General features: G+C 35.9%; 1 protein-coding gene across 1 annotated transcript in view; it reads left to right on the plus strand.

Moving 5' to 3' along the window:
* The window catches only part of LOC131411476 (polypeptide N-acetylgalactosaminyltransferase-like 6), a 118,535-nt gene that overhangs the window by 76,473 nt on the left and 20,489 nt on the right, over positions 1 to 21,573 (plus strand). The window contains exon 2 of the mRNA XM_058550355.1: positions 12,029 to 12,167. Within this exon, the coding sequence (XP_058406338.1) occupies positions 12,029 to 12,167 (139 nt within the window). The remainder of the gene's footprint in view (positions 1 to 12,028; positions 12,168 to 21,573) is intronic.

Here is a 21,573-nt window from a genome sequence, read left to right on the forward strand (position 1 = left end):
TTTTTCTTAATGAGTCTGGCTAAGGGTTTGTCAATTTTGTTTACCTTTTCAAAGAACCAGTTCTTAGTTCATTGATCCTTTCTATTGTTTTCTTAGTCTCTATTTTATTTATTTCTGGTCTGATTTTTATTATTTCCCTCCTTCTACTAACTTTGGGCTTTTTTGTTCCTCTTTTTCTAGTTCTTTTAGATATAGAGTTAGATTGTTTATTTGAGATTTTTCTTGTTTTTTGAGGTAGGCCTTTATTGCTATAGACTTCCTTCTTAATACCGCTTTTGCTGCATCCCATAGGTTTTGGTATGGTGTGTTTTCATTTTCATTTGTCTTTAGGCATTTTTTGATTTTTCCTTTGATTTCTTCCTTGATCCAATAGTTGTTCAGTAGCATGTTGTTTAGTGTCTACATATTTGTGACTTTTCTAGTTTCCTTCTTGTAGTTCATTTATAGTTCCATACCATTGTGGTCAGAAAACATTATTGATATGATTTCAATCTTCTTAAATGTATTGAGGCTTGTTTTGTTTCCCAGCATATGGTCTATCTTTGAGAATATTCCATGTGAACTTGAGAAGAATATGTATTCCATTCTTTTTGAATGGAATATATATATATTAAGTCCATGTAGTCTAGTGTTTCATTTAAGGGCACTGTTTCCTTATTGACTTTCTCTCTGGATAATCTATCCATTGTTGTAAGTGGAATATTAAAGTCCCCTACTATTATTGTGTTGCTGCCAATTTCTCCCTTTAGGTGTGTTAATTGTTGCTTTATATACTTTGGTGCTCCTATGTTACATGCATATATATTAATAAATGTCATGTCTTCTAGGTGGAATGTCCCTTTCATTATTATATAATGTCCATCTTTGTCTTGATGTCTTTTTTTGCTTGAAGTCTATTTTGTCTGATATAAGTATGGCTACACCCTCTTTCATTCATTCGTTTCATTTTTCCATTGTTTCTTTTTCCTTTATCTCTGTCTACCATTTCAGTTTGGTGGTTTTCTGTGCTGTTTTTCTCAGTTTCCTCTTTATTTGTGATTTGTGACTCTATTCTGATTTTTTGTTTTTTGGCTACTATGAGGTTTGTATAAAATATCTTATAGATGAGATAGTCTTTTTTCTGCTAATAGCATCTTATCTCCACTAGCCTATGCAGGTTCCATTATGTTCCTCTTCCCCTTCTGTTTTTGTTGTCACAAATTATCCTTTCTTGTGTTATGATTTTGTGACCAAATTGAAGTGGTTGTAGTATTTTGGATGCTTTCTTTCACTTTAGCCTTTATATTATAACTAAGTGGTTAGTAATCTATCGCAATATAGAGTTCAAATTTTCTGATTCTGCCTGTCTGTCACCTTGCTCAAAGCTTTGTACACCTTTGCCTTTTTGTTTCAGGTAGGAGGCTTCCTTTCAACATTATCGTGAAGTGGGTCTAGTGACAATGAACTCCCTCAGCTTTGTTTGTCTGGAAAAGCTTTATTTCTCCTTCATATTTGAAGGATAACTTTGCTGGATGAGTAATGTTGGCTGATAGCTTTTGTCTTTCATGTTTTGAATATATCATTCCACTCTCTTCTAGCCTGTAGAGTTTCTGATGAGAAATCCTCTTACAGCCTGATGAGGGTCCTTTTGTAAGTTATTTTCTTCTCTATGGCCATCCTTAGTATTCTTTCTTTGTCATTGACTTTTGACAGTTCTAATACAATATGCCTTGAAGAAGGTCTTTTTGTATTGAGGTGCTTAGGAGTTCTATTAGCTTCATGTTCTTGTATATTCCTCAATTTTGGGAAGTTCTCAGCTATTATTTCTTTGCTCTTTTTTTTTTTTTTTGGTGAGGAAGATTGGCCTTGAGCTAACATCTGTGGCCAATCTTCCTCTTTTTGCTTGAGGAATATTGTCCCTGAGCTAACAACTGTGCCAATCTTCCTTTATTTTGTATATGGGATGCCACCACAGCATGGCTTGATGAGGTGTGTAGGTCCAGGCCCAGGACCCAAACCCACGAACCCCAGGCCACCGAAGCAGAGCCCACAAACTTAACCACTGTGCCACGAGGCCGGCCCCATATTATTTCTTTGAATAAACTCTCTGATCCTTTCTCACTCTCTTCTTCTTCTGGGATACCTATTATCCTTGTGTTGCTTTTTCTAATAGAGTCAGATATTTCTCATAGAATATCTTTATTTTTTTAAAAATGTTACTTCTCTTTCCTCTTCCACTTGAATATTTCTAGATTTCTATCTGCAAGTTCACTAATTCTCTCTTCAATATGGTCAGCTCTATTTTCAATGCTCTCCACTTTATTTTTTATCTCATTAATTATGTTCTTCATCTCCTGAGTTTCTGTTTGTTGTTATTTTAGAATTTTAATCTCTTTGGAGAAGTACTCCTTCTGCTCATTAATTTATTCTTGAACTCATCTTGAACTGTCCGTCTGAGTTTTCTTGTAACTTGTTGAGTTTCTTCATGACAGCTATTTTGAATTCTCTGTCAGTTAGATTGTAATCTTCTGTGACTTCAAGTTTGGTTTCTGGGGAGTTGTCCTTCTCTTTCTGTTCTGCTGTGTTGTTGTAGTTCATGGTACTTCATGAATTGATCCTCTGCTGGCACATCTGTGGTAGTAAACACCTTTCTTATTTGGATAAGGCTTTGGTTACTTTGGTTTTGAGCTGCTTCTGATTGTATTTGAGAGCCTGCAGATTCCACCCTCCACTGCCTCTGCTACAGGCATTATCAGCACCCTCCTTGTGCTGCTTGTGCCTCTGAGATTGCTGGTGCCTTGTTGCTTACGATGTCACTGCAGTCTCAGATGTCACCACCAGGGTCACCAGGCTACAAGCATTTCTGCTGCTTCTGGGGTCTCATGTTCCTCCACTGGCTTTCTGTGGGCTCTCCACAAGCTTGGGTGCTGCTGCCCCATGCCCCACCTGTGCTGCTGCTCCCAAGTTGTCTGGGGGTGCTGGCAGCACTGGTGCCAGTGGTGCTGGGTTCATTGTGTCATTGTTGCTGTTGGGGGCCCATGGTCTTGTAAGCATCCCCTGCTCCTATTAGAGCTGGTGTCAGGGGTGCCGCCACTGTCGGATGAGTTGTGGGTTCTTCTGTGGTTCCTAAAGGCTCAGGTCACAGGTGCCACCCACCACCACTTGAAGGGAGCAAGCCTAAGTTGTGAATGAGTGTTGTTGCAGCTCCTGCAGCCTCTGGTTCCTAGCATGTGCCAGTTTGCCCTGAAATCTCAGGTCAGGGAGCCCCTCCCCAGCTGGGAAAACCCTCATTTTTGGAAACTGTTCCCATTGCTGGAAAGACTGGCACCACTTCTGGGGGAGGGGTTCATGGGAGAGGGCTAGGTCACTGGATCTACTCTTTGTCCTGAGTCTTCGGGACATGTACACCACCATCTGCCACCACTGTAGGTGGCAAGGGCTAAGCTGTGAGTGCCCCTGCAGCCTCTGTTCACTGTCATGCACTGCCTGTGTGAGGATCTGTGATTTGGATCATCACTGCTGGGGGAGGGAGAGTGGCTGCTCCCCCAGTTCCACTGTCTCCCAGAGGTCCAGTCCATCCACCTTCAGATGTATAGATGCATGGATCTCTCTGGTGTTCTCATGTGCTATGCAGGGAGTCCTTTGTTGATCAATGGATGTCTGACTGGTTGTAACTTAGAGGGGAGAGACAAAGGGAACCACTCACTCCACAATGATGCTGATGTCCCTCCTCCCCCAGATCTTTTAAAACAACGTAAATCCCACTATCCTCAAGTTTGAGCTGAAAACTCACTTCTAGTTTGAGTTTCCAAGCCATGCAAAGTTCCTCATTTGCCACAATTTTGAAACTCTTATTGTGTTTGTTGTCCAGTTCATTGACTTCCACAAATACCATGTTTCCTTTTCACAGCAACTGTTTTATAGGTTTGCCCTATGTCTTAGTCCATTCTGGCTATTACAACAAAATACCATAGACTGGGTGGCTTATAAACAATAGAAATTTATTTCTCACAGTTCTGGAGACTGGGAAGACCAATATTAAGGCACCAGCAGATTTGGTGCCTGGCAAGGCCTGCTTCCTGGTTCATAGATGACTATCTTCTCTGTCATGCTGTTTCCACACATGGTGGAAGGGGTAAAGGGTCTCTGGGGTCTCTTTTATTAGGGCACTAATCCCATTCATGAGTCCTAACCCCTCATGGCCTAATCACCTCCCAAAGTCCTCACCTCCAAATGCCTTCACATTGGGATTTAGGATTTCAACATATGAACTTTGCGGGGACACAAGCATTTAGTTTATAGTACCCTATAGCTTCCTAATCAGAGTATATTTCTAGTTTTGTCAGGCCTGGGGTCATACTATACACATTTTCACTTTCCCTACCCAGTGGTACATTTAGTAGATAATTAAAAAACATAAAAATAAATAATAGTCATACCAGGGCCGGCCCCGTGGCTTAGCGGTTAAGTGCGCGCGCTCCGCTACTGGCGGCCCGGGTTCGGATCCTGGGTGCGCAGTGATGCACCACTTCTCCGGCCATGCTGAGGCTGTGTCCCACATACAGCAACTAGAGGGATGTGCAACTATGACATACAGCTATCTACTGGGGCTTTGGGGGAAAAAAAGGAGGAAGATTGGCAATAGATGTTAGCTCAGAGCCAGTCTTCCTCAGCAAAAAGAGGAGGATTAGCACAGATTTTAGCTCAGGGCTGATCTTCCTCACAAAAAAATAATAAGAAGAATAATAGTCATACCAATCTGTAAGAGTTCCAGACTAAATAAAATCTCATTTTATCTGGAGGATAAATACCAGGTGCACTATGAGAAAATTAGCCTAATTTCCATGTTAAATACTACTATATTCCTTGAATAACGTAGGATCAGAGACATATTTGTAAGACTTAGCATTTTTTTGTTTAATACCTATACATTTAGATATAGTATTTAATTTTTACATTTCGATTCTTTAAAATATCTCACTTATACCTTTCATACTATTTTACATGTAGCAGACAGTACACTATTTCTTATATTTAAACTAAAGGATTCTGATTTGAATTTATGATTGATAAGAGTAAGGTATATTAGAATTTTTAAAATATTAAATAGGTAAATCCGTAGACATCTTTGAATAATATCATTTTTCAACCTATACATTTTTTTTGCTTGTTGGGAGTTTTTTGCTTTGTTTTGTTCTGCTATTTTACAATAGAAATGACAAACCACATGAGATGTGATAGACCCTGAGGCTCTACATATTAAAACTTAAAATGAGTTGGTAGCATTTGCAGTAAAAACTGCTGGCTCTGTGCAGAAAAGCATAAAATTTTAAAACCTATTCTCACAACTGCAATGAAGAAACTTCTAGTATGCCATCATTGGTGACTCATAAGTTTTGTTTTATAATGCTAGAGAATTACTCATTCATTTAAAAAGCCTTATCTCAGGAGATTTATCAATCTGAAGACTCTGTTGCACAAAGAAAATGAATTTCCTTTTGATTGACAGGTGTTTTAATGAATGTGTAGCTTTAAAATTTTATATTTGTAGTCTTAAAATTGGTTGAATCTAAAAGCTCAGCATTGAAAATATCCCTATAAAAATTATTGAAAAGAAACCTCAGATGTGTGTATACGTTTCGCTTGTTGTTAGTGCCATTAAATGGATTCCAACTCCTAGCGACCCTGTGTACAGCAAAGCAGAACCCTGCCCGGTCTTTTTGCATCATCTTCCCACCTTCCAGGGCTGTATCAGACAGTGCTCCACTGCTATTCATAGGGTTTTCATGGCCAACTTTTTTGGAAGTGGGTGGCCAAGTCTTTCTTCCTAGTTTTTCTTAGTGTGGAAGCTCCACTGAAACCGTGTGTGACCCTACTGGTGTTTGAAATACCAGTGGCGTAGCTTTCAGCATCACAGCAACATGCAGCCGCCACAGTGTGGCAACAGACAGATGGGTGGTGTGGTTCCCTGACCAGGAAACGAACCCAGGCCTCAGCGGTGATTGCGTTTAATCTTAACCACTAGACCACCAGAGCTGACCATACATTTCACTTAGAGCATATAAATTTAAAAATAAAAATTTATTAAAGAAAGTAAAGACTACTATGCACTATGATTTTCTTATTAAATAGGATTTATGGAGTGGTCTATAAATCCAGTTCACACTACAGAATATATAAGGTCAAAAGACCTTCTTTAGCTAATTTGGTCACTCATGGGAGATACATCGAAATATTTTAAGTTTCCCCAGATTTGATGGCTAATTGCTTATTGTGGAAATGCTTACTGAAAATGTCAGTCTCTCTTTTGTTTACTTACTTGTAACACAGGCAGAAAAATGTTTATTTCATAGTGTTGAGTCAAAAAATGTACATAAAATGAGTTAAAACAGTATTTTGTACATAGTGAATGCTCAATAATTAGGTTTTATACAAATGAAATTTCTCACTGAAATTTATTTATTTTATTTTCCACTTAGGTTGAAAAACAGCAAGTGGCATTTCCTCCTAAGAAATCATCAAAACAGGAAAACAGACAAGATCTGGTATTTTCTTTTTTGATGCCCAAAATCTCTCTCAAAATTGGAGAGCTTTTCTGTCCACTTCTTCAGCATGTAAATCCTATCAATCCCCAGCTGTTTGATCTTGGCTGTTGGCTCTACTCAGATTAATGTCATTAGGGCAGAAGCCAGAAGCTAAAAAAATACGATGCTTTTATTTATTTGAGGAATTACTGATATAGAAGCCAAATTTTCTAAGAAAAAATGAATTCCAGTGATTAAAAACAAATAATATATTGCAAAATCAAAGATTAATAAAGTGAAAAATATAAAAATCTCTAAAAATTTTGAAAAAGAATTTGGTAAACTTTAATATTCTATTCATGAAAATAACCTTTAGTTAAAAGGCACAAGAAGAATTTTTCTTAACGTGATAAGTTAATAGCACATTCACTCTTACACACTCACACACTCAGAAACATATCCAGCACTCAGTGTACATTTGCAATAATGTTTAGCGGCAATCACATTAAAGTCATTACCTGAGTAAATGCCTGTTGACACTAATGTTATTGTTAACTATAGAATTAAGCAAGAAATCTGACAAGAGGTACCCATGAAGAAAAGAAAAAGAGGAGAGAATAAGCATTATTTTTTGAAATAAGACGATGTGTACTTTGAAAACACCTGAGATAAATATATACATTTTCTAGGAAAAAAATGAGTTCAATAGGTGACTCGTTAACAAAAATGTATAAAAATCAATAGCTTTAGTGTGTGTCATTTAGGAAATATAATAAAAGAAAGGATACTACTTATAATACAGTGAAGAAAAACACATCCTTATAAAAACATAACAAAAAGTGCATAAGACTAAAGTAAAGAAAATTGTGTGAAGTTCCACTGAGATCCGAAGGAATAAGCCTTGAAAATTTAAGATATACAAAAATATCACTTCTCCAAGGATGAACTAATAAATTCAATATAATCTCAAAACAAAATCCAATAATAATAAAATGGCCATTTTATTAAATAGTAAAATGTCTGAAGTTCACATAGAAAAATAAACATGTGAAGTTAGTCTGAAACAGAATATGTGAGTGAGAAATGGCTCTGCCAAATATTAAAATGTGTTACTGCCACAGTGTTCCAATGTAAAAATAGACAGAACAGGGGAACATTATGGAAATTCCTAAATATGCACAATAAAATGTGCAAAAATTGTGTATGTGGCATTTTAAAGCAGGAAAGGAAAAGACAATTTAGTCATTAAATTCTGTTTCTACAACTACCTAACCATTTGTGAAAAAATAAATGTGATACTTTCCTCATTTCTAATACCAAAACAAGTTCTAGATGGTTCAAAAATTGTAATAGATAGAACAAAAATAAAATGTTAGTAAAACTCTGGTTTCATGAATGAATTTTAAAAATAATATTGGAACAAGACAGGACTTATTATAAATATGGTATGTAAATAAACTATGAAAGGAAAAATAAAATCATCCAGATGGAAAAAATCTTAAATTAGATTTATTTTGATCCACGCTAACAATCTGTTTTAATTGGTGCATTTAGACCATTGATATTCAAAGTGATTATTGATATAGTTGGATTAATATCTACCATATTCATTACTGTTTTCTATTTGTCGCCCTTGTTCCATTTTTCTCTTCCACTTCTTTCCTGTCTTTTGTGGTTTTAAATGAGCATTTTATATGATTCCATTTTCCCTCCTTTCTTAGCATATCAGTTATACTTCTTTTTAAATTTTTTTTAGTGGTTGCCTTAGAATTTGCAATATAGATTTACCACTTATCCAAGTCCGCTTTGAAACAACACTACACCACTTTACAGGTAGTGTGAGTAACTTATAATAACAAAATAGTCCTAATTTCTTCCTCCATTGCTTGTATTATTGCTGTCATTCATTTCACTTTTATATAACGTGCATAAGTGTCTTTACATATGAGACATGTACATAAGCATACATAGTTTAATGCATTGTTGGTTTTCTGTTTTGAACAAACTGTTATATCAATTAATAAGAAAAATTAAAAGTTTTAATTTTAATTTTACCTTCTCTTATTCCTTCTTTGATGCTTTTTCTTTCTTTATGTAGATCCAAGTTTCTGATATATGTCTTTGTCCTTCTCTCTAAAGAACGTTTAACGTTTCTTACAAGGCAGGTCTACAGGCAACAAATTCTCTCAATTTTTATCTTCTGAGAAAGTCTTTATTTCTCTTACTTTTGAAAGATAATTTCACAAGGTCCAGGATTCTAGGTTGGTGTTTTTTTTAATCTCAAGCCATTAAATATTTTACGTCACTCTCATATTACATGGTTTCTGAGAAGTCAGATTGATTCTTATCTTTGTTCCTCCATTGGTAGGCTATTTTTTTTCCTCTGGTTTCTTTCAGGATTTTTTATTTATCTTTGATTTTCTGTAATTTGAAAATGAAATGCCTAAGTGTAGGGTGTGTGTTTGTTTGTTTTTGGCATTTATCTTACATGGTGTTCTTAAGCCTCTTGGATCTATGGTTTGGTGTCTGGCATTGATTTGGGGAAATTCTCAGTCACTATTGTTTCCAATATTTCTGTTCCTTTCTCTCTTTCTTCCCCTTCTGTTTTTCCCATTATGTGTATGTTACTTTTTGTAGTGTAGGGGAGAAAGACAATTCCTCTATCCTCTAGGTCCTTCTGGCTGGTCTAAGAATTAAATTGACATGAGACAGAATAGGAGAAAATAAAACAAAGTTTAATAACATGTATACATGGGAGAAATCCAGGAACACTGTGTAACTTGCCAGAATGGCCAAAGTCACCATCTTAAATGCTATCTTAAGCTAAAGAAAAAGGAGGATGTTGAGGGTAGTGGTTTAAAACAGGGCTTCAAAGGGGAAGAAGGCAATTTACATGGAGATGGAAATATAAATGTTTAATAAATAAGTGTTCGTTGTGCCATCTATAGACAATGTGACTTGAGAGACAGAAATTTGATAAAAATGGGCTTGCTGTTTCCTTTCTGTCTATCATACCTATTTTATCTTGTACTATAGTTATCTTATAGTATTAGCTCCTTCCTGGAACAGGCTTTCTATCTGAAATTCTGTTAGGCAGTTAAGGTGAAGGTCAAAGTTTCTTTCAGAGTCTTTTGTTCTTAAAAATGATAAAGCCAAAGAGACACATTTTGGGGTGGCCAATTTTGATCCCCCACCGTAGTTGTCCTACAGTCCTTGGATATTCTGTTCTGCTTTTTTCAGTCTTTGTTCTGTATGTTTTTTGGTTTCGCTTCTATTAACACATCCTCAAGCTCAGAGATTCTTTCCTCAGCTGTGTCTAGTCTACTAATAAACCCATTAAAGGCATTCTTAATTTTTGTTACAATGTTTTTTATTGTTAGCATTTATTTTTTGTTCTTTCATAGAATTTCCATCTCTCTTGTTTACATTGCCCTTCTGTTCTTGCATGCTATTTATTTTATCCGTTAGAGCCCTTAGCATATTTATCATAGTTCTTTTACATCCCCTCTCTGATAATTCCAACATCCTTGACATGTCTGGTTCTTATGCTTGCTCTCTATCTCTTCAAATCGTGTTTTTGACTTTTGGTATGCCTTGTAATTTTTTTCTTGATTGCTGGACATGATGTACTGGGTAAAATGAACTGCTATAAATAGGCCTTTCATAATGTGGTAGTGAGGCGTTTGGGGAGAAGTGTTCTATAGTCCTATGATTAGGTTTCAGTCTTTTAGTGAGCCTAGGCCTCTGGACTACGAACTTCACAACACTTTCTCAGTTTTTTCCTCCCTTCTTTGGTCGGACATGATAGCTAGAGTGGGCTGGAGTTGGGTGTTTCCCTTTCTCAGGTCAGTTGGGCTCTGATAATATTCTGCAGGTGAGGCTCTGGGTAATTGGTTGCCCCTGAAACCTTTTTAAGAAGAACAGCGTGCTCTGACATATTTCAAAATAGTTCCTTTTCTCCTCTCCCTGCTGGAAGCATGAGAGGATTTTTCTTCAACATTTACTCTGGGAAACTGATTGAGTTCCTGAAGGTAAATCTCATAAGATTATTGGAACCTCCCTGTGACTGGGGCCCCCTGGAATTTTTAACTCTCAGGCTTGTCTACACTGAGCTTCCAGAAATTTGTCAATTCTAGTTCAGGTTTTCCTATCCCGGCACTGATTCCCAAGTAATTTCCATCAGTGAGTCTCTGCTCTGGTAAGCCTCAACTCCCTACATTCACCTGTCTGTCTCTCCAATCTTGGGGGAAGAAGTTTGCCCTGTGTCCTTTCCTTTCTTATGGATCTAAGTAGAGTTGTTGATTTTTCAGTCTGTTCAGCTTTTTACCTGTTGTTAGGATGGAGCGACAACTTCCAAACTCTTAGCATGCAGAACTGGAAACTAGAAGTCTTAAATTAGATTTAAATAAAATAAACTTCGAAAATAGTTACAACATATGTAATTAACAAAGCTTTAATACATCTAATATATAAATTCTTTTAAAAAACAAATACAAATTGTTTTTTTAAAAACTCTGAACCATCATCCTACAATGTAAGAAACACAAAGGATAAATGTACGTGAAGTTGCTAATTTCATTAGTAATCAAGAGAAGGGAAATTAAAGTATGAAAAATGTATATTTCACCAGTAAATTTCAAAATATTATCCAATGATGATTCTGAGGATGTATGAAAACCATCATACTTACTCTAAATATATTCGAGCATTTTCATTTGTGAGAATTACCCTCCCACTTCCAAAAATACATAACTAGGAATATATAAGCAAAGATTTTCATTTCAGCATTGTTTGTAATAGGGAAAATTAGAAGTAACTTAGAAGTGTATCTTCAGTGGAATGGTGTAAATTGGGATACAATGAAATAATATCAACCATTGGAAGTAAATGAAAAGATGGCTTTTAATATAATTATGTAGAATAAAATCATATTATAAAGCAGTATGTACATTAGAATCTACATACAAATATTAGGAAACACACACTTAAAATCTTAACAATGATTCTTTCTAGAAGGTAAGATTACACTTTCTACTTCTGTGTTGTTTGCTTTTGTGTGTGTGTGTGTGTGTGTGTGTGTGTGTGTGTGTGTGTGGAAGATTAGTTCTGAGCTAACATCTGTTGCCAATCCTCCTCTTTTTGCTGAGGAAGATTGGCCCTGGGCTGACATCCATGCCCATCTTCCTCTACTGTATATGGGACGGCGCCACAGCATGGCTTGACAAGCGGTGCAACGGTGCTTGCCTAGGATCTGAACCTGTGAACCCTGGGCTGCAGAAGCGGAGCGCGCACACTTAACTGCTGTGCTGCAGAGCTGGCCCCTGTGTTGTTTGCTTTTTATCATGAGTATATTTCTTTTTTCTAAATGAAATAATATGATATACTAAAATCTTACTTGCTAGAGCCTTCTGTGGAGCACAGTCACAAGTGACTGAAGAGACACACATTCAAGTCTTATTACCTATTCCAGAAGATGAAATGGTTTTTATATGGATGATAATACCATTTTTATTTTCTCCTGCCAGGGAAAGGTGAACATGGGAAACCTTACCCCCTCACTGAAGAGGACCATGATGACTCAGCTTACAGGGAAAATGGTTTCAACATTTTTGTCAGCAACAATATTGCTCTAGAGAGGTCCCTGCCAGATATTCGCCATGCTAAGTGAGTATCAGCAAGCTCTGTGTGCAGAGTGGTTTTCTTTTGTCTGTCTGTTTTGTTTTATTATGTTTAATGTGTATCACAGTGAGATACATAACTAAAAATTTTGTACTAATAATGTTACTAAAAACTTTTATATTTCATAATCTTAAAATGTTCGATTTAAATTGGAATAACTTTCAAAATTCCAAAAGAATAACTACTGATTCTCTAAAACTTAATACACATTTTCATTATCAAGTTGACTGTATTATTTCCATTTAAAATGAGATGTTTTAAGATAATATCCAAACTTTTACCTTTGATGATGTAGATTATGAAGCAAACACTTTTTTCTGGTGATTAGTGCTGTCGGAACTGTCTACATGAATATATGCCTTCTATTGATTTCATTCTCACATCAGCCATATTCAGTGCCATTGTTTTTACATCTTCCATAAAGAATGCCTAAAATGAATGCATCCATAATCCAAAGGTAATAGTTGGTTGCTCAGTTTCTGTCACTTTATGAATTGCTTGTGGCTTGTCAGTTGCCAGTGAGTTCAGTTTTTACTGCCTCATAGCTAAATATTATAGCATAAATGGAAACAAGAATAATATTACATGTAGTTACCTGCAATCTCTCTTCTCTCTGTCCACCCTTATCTACTTCTAAGATTGCTTAATGTACTTTTTTTATAGTCTGTTATGGTTTTCTTATTAGCATATATGATGCCAAAAGTATGCCAAGAACAGAATGGGATCAGAATTTGGAGTTGTGGAATTGCCATGCATATTTGATAAATCTATAACTATACTAATATGTTCACCCCTCCACCCACCTCAGTCTCCCTTTGGAAACAATGGTGTGAGAGAAAGAAAATTAGAGAAAATAAAACAAGAGCAACTATTGTAATTAGTACTAGGAATCTAAATTAAACCCGGTAATGTACAATAAATAAAACTCTTAATTTTGTGCAAAAATAATTAACCCTTTAAAAAAAAATCAGAAATTATGGTTTGGGGGACCATTTTTTAGTTGCCATATTGTACATTTATAACTTTATTTTAAAATATAAAAGAATTATTGTTTCCTCCTTAGGTTTTATGTGAATTTGCATTTCCCAATATAGTTAAGCAGAGGATTAATGTGAAGAACAAATCAATTTTTCCCTAAACTGAATGCTTTATGTGTTGGTCTAGGCCTTCTAGCTAGCCAAATTATTCCCAGCTTGCCTGAAATTATCTACAGTAATTCCCACTGACCGAGAACCTTTCTAGTTATGAGAAATTTTAATACCTAATTGCACACCATCACAGATGCATTAAATTGCATTGTTGGCATAATAAATGTGCTCAGAGAAGCATTTCCATCCACCTCCTCCCCTACCCCCACACTTCCAATCTTTTAATGTGTATTCAAGTGGAAAGAATTGTAGATGGAAACAGTGCAGAAACTCACTGAAGTCAAAAGAAGGCTGATATTCCCATTCTTCTCAGAGAGCGTATTTTTAGTGTAACTACCTCCTTTTGAGAAAAGATATTCTTAGGCAATAATGGAAAAGAAAATGGAAAAATGGAAAGAAAAATATTTTGAAATTTTTATTAGAGTTACTGAGTTTACGGTAGCAGAGGGCATTATTCTAAATGTTAGGGAAGAAAAATGTGGTTAAAATATGGTCTGTGACCATATTCTTACTTATTTACTGAGGCTGGATAACTAATAGGACAAACAGTCACCTGGTAAAATGATACCAAAGAAGAAAAAGCCTGAACAGAGTGTTGGAGATGGATGAAAGCAAAGTGTTAAGCGTGAGACTAGCAGGAATGATAGTTCACGCTGGTTAGTCTAGTATCTGACTCTCAGAGATGCAGGAAGGGAAATCTCCTGTTGCCTCTGCTTTTGTCGAGGTCCTACCTGCGGGAGCCCAAGAGCCCAAGAAAGTCTTACAGGGATCCCACTGTTTAAAGTCCTACGCTTTTGACCTCGTCTGTGCTTCTCAAAATGCAGGCACAGATAACTACATGAGTATGCAGCTCTGTGTAAGTGGTCCTTGAAATAATAAAAACAACTTGACATATTCCAGTATTATCAGTTGAACTAGGCTGCAGGTAATTGACCATAGCTTGTTTCTATTGATGGAATCTATGGAAAAGAATGCAAAATTTGTGTGACTTTTATATCAAACATAGCAGTTCTGAGAAACTTTGCATTTGCAGTCGGCCAATTCAAACTATAGGCTCAGAGTGCCAGGAGAGAGGAGTTTATATTTCTTTGCTCTAGGATTCTGCAGTGGAAAATATTGGGGAATACTGGCTTGCAATTTTGCTTAACTTGATCTTTATTCCAAAACACAGAATTGTAGTTCTTATTCCACTCTTGGACGCTATAGATCACTGCCTCTGTATATGCAAGTACTCTCTACCTGTTCATAGTCTCACATTTAGTAAAAAGATTCATGGTTCTAGTTGTTTTGATGTGCTTAGTACACATTTTAGTTCACTGTGAAGAATTTTCAGAACATGAACTATTTCAGAAATCCCAATCCAGAAAGCATTTTTATTTTACTTGTCCTATTCCTTTCTTCTTCACTAGCATAAAAATGAACTGCTTTCTTATTTCATTGAGTCAGTCATAGATTCCCATTAAGTAGGAGCCATCGATAAAGGAAAGTCAATTGGCATACGGACAATAATTTGATCATTCTTGCTTATATCCTAATAATAAATTCCAAGCTTTTCATTTATGTTTTTAAATTTCTTGTATTTACCAAATATTTTTGCCATCTATCTTATAAATTACATTGTTGTTTTTCATACCATCTATGCTTTGGTATTGTCAAATTTTCCACCTCTTCTTCCATACGCATACCCCTACACTTTGGGTTGACTTTTGTACTTTTTTTGAAGACGTATCTGTGTATTTTAAATACTCCCTTCTTCAGTTACTGCTTAATTATGTCCCTGTCCATCATACCTGGGCTCAATCTTAGAACATATGATCTTTATATTTTAATGCAGTGTTGATAAGAATTTTACTCTGAGACCTTCTGCATGACAAGTATCCAGTCAATGGATATCTTGCTGGCCTGGCTTCATTTTACCACACTGTAATTTTTCCCCACCTGTATGTTGATTGTGCATTTTCTTTGTATTCTGTTACCCATCTGGGATGCCATATCTTTGTATGATATAGAACATCTTATTTTGACTTCCAGTTCAAGATGGAAAATATAAAACATATATTTAGAATACAAAATACATATAAAATAGGGAAATAGAAAGCCATGGAAGGAAGGATGGCCTGCATAGAAAAGAAACTGATAAACTTATGCATGAATATATTGTTAGCAAGATAATATTAAAGAATATTTGTGTTACTCCCTAAATATGAATAAATTCATCAGCAGTTACCACAAATACTCCCCCAAACATGGTACAGTTCATGTGTGTAAAATGAAATTACATCTATGAAAAGAGGAAATGCATGAGATTAGGATACATAAGAGCCATGTATAGTAGGAGAGTCAAGGTAGGCTTTGCAGAGGATTCAAGTAAACGCATCATTGATATGAGGTTCATTTTTTTACTGTTATAAAAGAGTACATGTTTACACAGATACATATTCATGCACATACACATTGATTAAGGTGACTGAGTGCTGCGATATTTTGAATTAAAATAGTTGTATTCTGAATTGTGGCTTATCCTTTTCATTTACATTTCACTTATGTTCCTAAGATACAGATAGTTTTAGCTTCCTGTCTTTGACAATAAATAAAATATTGAATGTTGAGAGAAAATTCTGTGATATCTCAACTTGAGAAAATATTGGAGAATTTTTACAACCTCTTCAACTATATGATTGCTTTCAGAAGTGTTGCTGTTATGTCAGACTAATATATCACAACCCTGCTCCCTGTACAATTTCAGGGCCAAATGAGAAATTGGCCCAGAAATGGTGTGGAATTAAAATATTACCTCTATTACTGATAAGATTCTATTGGTGAGCATGGTTTAGATATGGGCCAAGTATGATTCCTAATACTGAACTCCAGAATGAGGCACATTCAGCCTTCATAGACATTGCTGGACAACACAAGGACAATTGTATAACATAAGGCATGGATTTGAAGAGTTAAATGTCTGATTTCCGCAGACAAGCAGGTCTCAAAGAAGAAAACTGAAGGAGAAGCTGAGCCAAGCATGGGAAGCTCCATAACTCAAACTCATCAATCATGTGTCTTCCCTTCTTCAGGAAAGAAAGCATGAGAAGATAGAGAGAGGCTAGGAGGATTAATCTAATTGCTGTCCCTCTGCATGGGAATATCTAATAAGAGAAAAGGAGTCTTCTCCCTCGATGAATAGTGCATAATATCTACTTTGTATATGAGGACAAAAGTCAATTTTTGAGAAATTTCTGATTTTTAAAAAAATTTTTTAGTGCCTTATAGTCTAAACATTCCTGCCTTCTGGAAATTATGTTGAAAAATAATTCTAAAAATTTTGACTTCCATGGCTTGCATTGTGGTGCTGAATAAGTCAACTTGTCATTTCAAATTTCTATTTACCCACTTCACTAAGTAGGAATGCTAACTTTCTTCATGTCTCTCATCAAGTATTAAGATTATTAAAATTGAGACCAGGTTTACCAAATCAGCTATGGCATGATCTATTCAGTTATTTCTTTTCCTTCTGATGATAATACTTGTTTTTTTTTTTGTTTGTTTGTTTGTTTGTTGCAGTAACATTGGTTTATAACATTGTATAAATTTCAGGCGTACATCATTATACTTCTATTTCTTCATAGATTTCATCATGTTCACCACCCAAATACTAATTACAACCCATCACCACACACATGTGCCTAATTATCCCTTTTACCCTCCTGCCTCCCCGCTGCCACTCTGGTAACCACCAATCTAATCTCTGTCTCTATGTGTTTGTTTATTGTTGTTATTATCTACTACTTAATGAAGGAAATCATACGGTATTTGACCTTCTCCCTCTGACTTATTTCACTTTGCATAATACCCTCAATGTCCATCCATGTTGTCACAAATGGCTAGATTTCATCGTTTCTTATGGCTGAGTAGTATTCCATTGTATATATATAGCACATCTTCTTTATCCATTCATCCGTTGATGGGCGCTTAGGTTGCTTCCAAGTCTTGGCCATTGTGAATAACGCTGCAATGAACACAGGGGTGCATGTATCGTTTTGCATTGGTGTTTTCAAGTTCGTTGGATAATAACCAGCAGTGGAATAGCTGGATCATATGGTAGTTCTATCCTTGATTTTTTGAGGAATCTCCATACTGTTTTCCATAGTGGCTGCACCAGTTTGCACTCCCACCAGCAGTGTATGAGATTTCCCTTCTCTCCACATCCTCTCCAACACGTGTTGTTTCCTGTCTTGTTAATTCTAGCCATTCTGACTGGCGTGAAGTGATATCTCATTGTAGTTTTGATTTGCATTTCCCTGATAGTTAATGATTTTGAACATCTTTTCATGTGCCTGTTGGCCATCTGTATATCTTCTTTGGAGAAATGTCTGTTCAGGTCTTTTGCCCATTTTTTAATTGGGTTGTTAGTTTTTTTGTTGTTGAGATGCATGAGTTCTTTATATATTTTGGAGATTAAGCCCTTATCAGATGTATGGTTTGCAAATATCTTTTCCCAATTGTTAGGTTGTCTTTTCATTTTGTTGATGGTTTCCTTTGCTGTGCAGAAGCTTTTTAGTTTGATGTAGTCCCATTTGTTTATTTTTTCTATTGTTTCTCTTGCCCGGTCAGACATGGTGCTTGAAAATATGTTGCTAAGACCGATGTCGATGTCGAAGAGTGTACTGCCTATGTTTTCTTCTAGAAGTTTCATAGTTTCAGGTCTTACATTCAAGTCTTTAATCCATTTGGAGTTAATTTTTGTGTATGGTGTAAGGTAAGGGTCTACTTTCATTTTTTTGCATGTGGCTGTCCAGTTTTCCCAACACCATTTGTTGAAGAGACTTTCTTTTCTCCACTGTATGTTCTTGACTCCTTTGTCAAAGATTAGCTGTCCATAGACGTGTGGGTTTATTTCTGGGCTGTCGATTCTATTCCATTGATCTATGTGTCTGTTTTTGTGCCAGTACCATGCTGTTTTGGTTACTATAGCTTTGTAGTATATTTTGAAATCAGGGAGTGTGATACCTCCAGCTTTGTTCTTTTTTCTCAGGATTCCTTTACTTATTCGGGGTCTTTTGTTGTTCCTAATAAATTTTAGGATTCTTTGTTCTATTTCTGTGAAAAATGTTGTTGCAATTTTGATAGGGATTGCATTGAATCTATAGATTGCTTTAGGAAGTATGGACATCTTAACTATGTTAATTTTTACAATCCAAGAACACGGAATATCTTTCCATTTCTTTGTGTCTTCTTCAATTTCTTTCAGAAATGTTTTATAGTTTTCCGTGTACAGCTCTTTCACCTCTTTGGTTAAGTTTATTCCTAGGTGTTTTATTCTTTTTGTTGCAATTGTAAATGGGATGGTATTCTTAATTTCTCTTTCTGCTACTTTGTTGTTAGTGTACAGAAATGCAACTGATTTTTGTATGTTGATTTTGTATCTTGCAACTTTACCATATTCGTTTATTACTTCTAAAAATTTTCTGGTGGATTCTTTAGGGTTTTCTATGTATAAAATCATGTCATCTGCAAATAGTGACAGTTTCACTTCTTCCTTTCCAATTTGGATCCCTTTTATTTCTTTCTGTTGCCTGATTGCTAGTACTTCCAGTACTATGTTAAATAGGAGTGGTGACAGTGGGCATCCTTGTCTGGTTCCTGTTCTTAGATGGATAGCTTTCAGTTTTTCACCATTGAGGATGATATTAGCTGTGGGTTTCTCATATATGGTCTTTATTATGTTAAGGTACTTTCCTTCTATACCCATTTTCTTCAGAGTTTTTATCATAAATGGATGCTGTATCTTGTCAAATGCTTTCTCTGCATCTATTGAGATGATCATGTGATTTTTATTCTTCATTTTATTAATGTGGTGTTTCACGTTGGTTGATTTGCGAATGTTAAACCATCCCTGCATACCTGGAATAAATCCCACTTGATCATGGTGTATAATCTTTTTAACGTATTGTTGTATGCGATTTGCTAGTATTTTCTTGAGGATTTTTGCATCGACGGGCATCAGTGACATTGGCCTGTAGTTTTCTTTTTTTGTATTGTCCTTGTCTGGTTTTGCTATCAGGGTAATGTCGGCTTCGTAGAATGAGTTAGGGAGCTTCGCCCCTCCTCAATTTTTTGGAAGAGTTTGAGAAGGATAGGTATTAAGTCTTCTTTGAATGTTTGGTAGAATTCACCAGGGAAGCCATCTGGTTCTGGACTTTTATTTTTGGGGAGGTTTTTGAGTACTGTTTCAATCTCCTTACTGGTGCTTGGTCTATTCAAATTCTCTACTGCTTCTTGATCCAGTTTTGGAAGGTTGTATGATTCTAAGAATTCATCCATTTCTTCCAGATTGTCGAATTGGTTGGCATATAGCCTTTCATAGTATTCTCTTATAATCTTTTGTATTTCTGAGGTGTCTGTTGTAATTTCTCCTCTTTCATTTCTGATTTTACTTATTTATGCCTTCTCTCTTTTTTTTTTCGTGAGTCTAGCTAAAGGTTTGTCAATTTTGTTGATCTTTTCAAAGAACCAGCTCTTGCTTTTATTATTTTTTTCTATTGTTTTTTTGGTCTCTATTTCATTTAATTCTGCTCTGATTTTTATGATTTCCCTTCTTCTACTGATTTTGGGCTTTGTTTGTTCTTCTTTTTCCAGTTCATGTAGTTGCACTGTTAGATTGTTTATTTGAGATTTTTCTTGTTTGTTGAGATAGGCCTGTATTGCTATAAACTTCCCTCTTAGAACCGCTTTTGCTGTATCCCATAAATTCTGGCATGTCGTATTTTCATTTTCATTTGTCTCCAGGTATTTTTTGATTTCTTCTTTGATTTCTTAGTTGACCCAGTCATTGTTCAGTAGCATTTTTGTTTAATCTCCACTTATTTGTGGCCTTTTTGATTTTCTTCCTATAGTTGATTTCTAGTTTCATACCGTTGTGGTCAGAAAAGATGCTTGGTGTTATTTCAATCTTCTCAAATTTATGGAGACTTGTTTTGTGGCCTAATATGTGATCCATCCTGGAGAATGTTCCATGTAAATTTGAAAAGAACGTGTATTCTTCAGTTTTTGGATGGAATGCTCTGTATATATCTACTAGGTCCATCTGTTCTAGTGTGTCATTTAAGGCCAATGCTTCCTTATTGATCTTCTGTTTGGATGATCTATCTGTTGGTGTAAGTGGAGTGTTAAAGTCCCCTACTATTATTGTGTTACTGTCTATTTCTCTTTTTATGTCTGTTACTAATTGCTTTATATATTTAGGTGCACTTACATTGGGTGCGTAGATATTTACAAGTGTTATATCCTCTTGTTGGATTGTTCCCTTGAGCATTATGTAATGCCCTTCTTTGTCTCTTTTTACAGTTTTTGTTTTAAAGTCTATTTTGTCTGATATGAGTACTGCTACCCCAGCTTTCTTTTCATTGCCATTCGCGTGGAGTATCTTTTTCCATCCCTTCACTTTCAGTTTGTGTTTTTAGGTCTGATGTGTGTCTCTTGTATGCAGCATATATATGGGTCTTGTTGTTTTATCCAATCAGCCACCCTATGCCTTTTAATTGGAGCATTTAGTCCATTGACATTTAAAGTAGCTATTGATAAGTATGTACTTACTGCCATTTTTTAACTTTTTTTTTCTCAGTGTTTTAGTAGTCCTTCTCTGTTCCTTCCTTCGTCTATACAGAATTGATGGTCTCTTTAGTTTGACATTTGTCTGAAAGCTCTACTCTTTAACTCCTCTCCTCCCTCCTTTTATGTGTTTGATATCATATCTAACCTCTTTTTTGTGCATTTGTATCCATTACATTCTTATCATGGAAATAGATAATTTTTCCTATTTGTGGTCTTCTCTTTTCCCCTTAAATCAGTCCCTTTAACATTTCTTGTAGCACTGGTTTCTTGGTGACAAACTCCTTTAATTTTTGCTTGTCTGGGAAATTTTTGATTCTCCTTCCATTTTGTATGATAACCTTTCTGGATAGAGTATTCTTGGCTGCAAGTTTTTTCCTTTTAACACTTTAAATATATCATGCAATTCTCTTCTAGCCTGTAAGGTTTCTGCTGAGAAGTCAGCTGATAGCCTTATGGGGTTTCCTTTGTGTATAACTTGACTTTCTCTTGAGGCTTTTAGGATTCTCTCTTTATCTTGAATCCTGGACATTTTGATTATGATGTGTCTTGGTGTGGTCCTCTTTGGGTTTATCTTGTTTTGGGCTCTCTGGGCTTCCTGTACCTGGATGTCTGTTTCCTTCCTTAGGTTAGGGAAG

The sequence above is a fragment of the Diceros bicornis genome, chromosome 11 (genome assembly GCF_020826845.1).
Source record: "Diceros bicornis minor isolate mBicDic1 chromosome 11, mDicBic1.mat.cur, whole genome shotgun sequence".
In the NCBI taxonomy this organism is placed as follows: domain Eukaryota; kingdom Metazoa; phylum Chordata; class Mammalia; order Perissodactyla; family Rhinocerotidae; genus Diceros; species Diceros bicornis.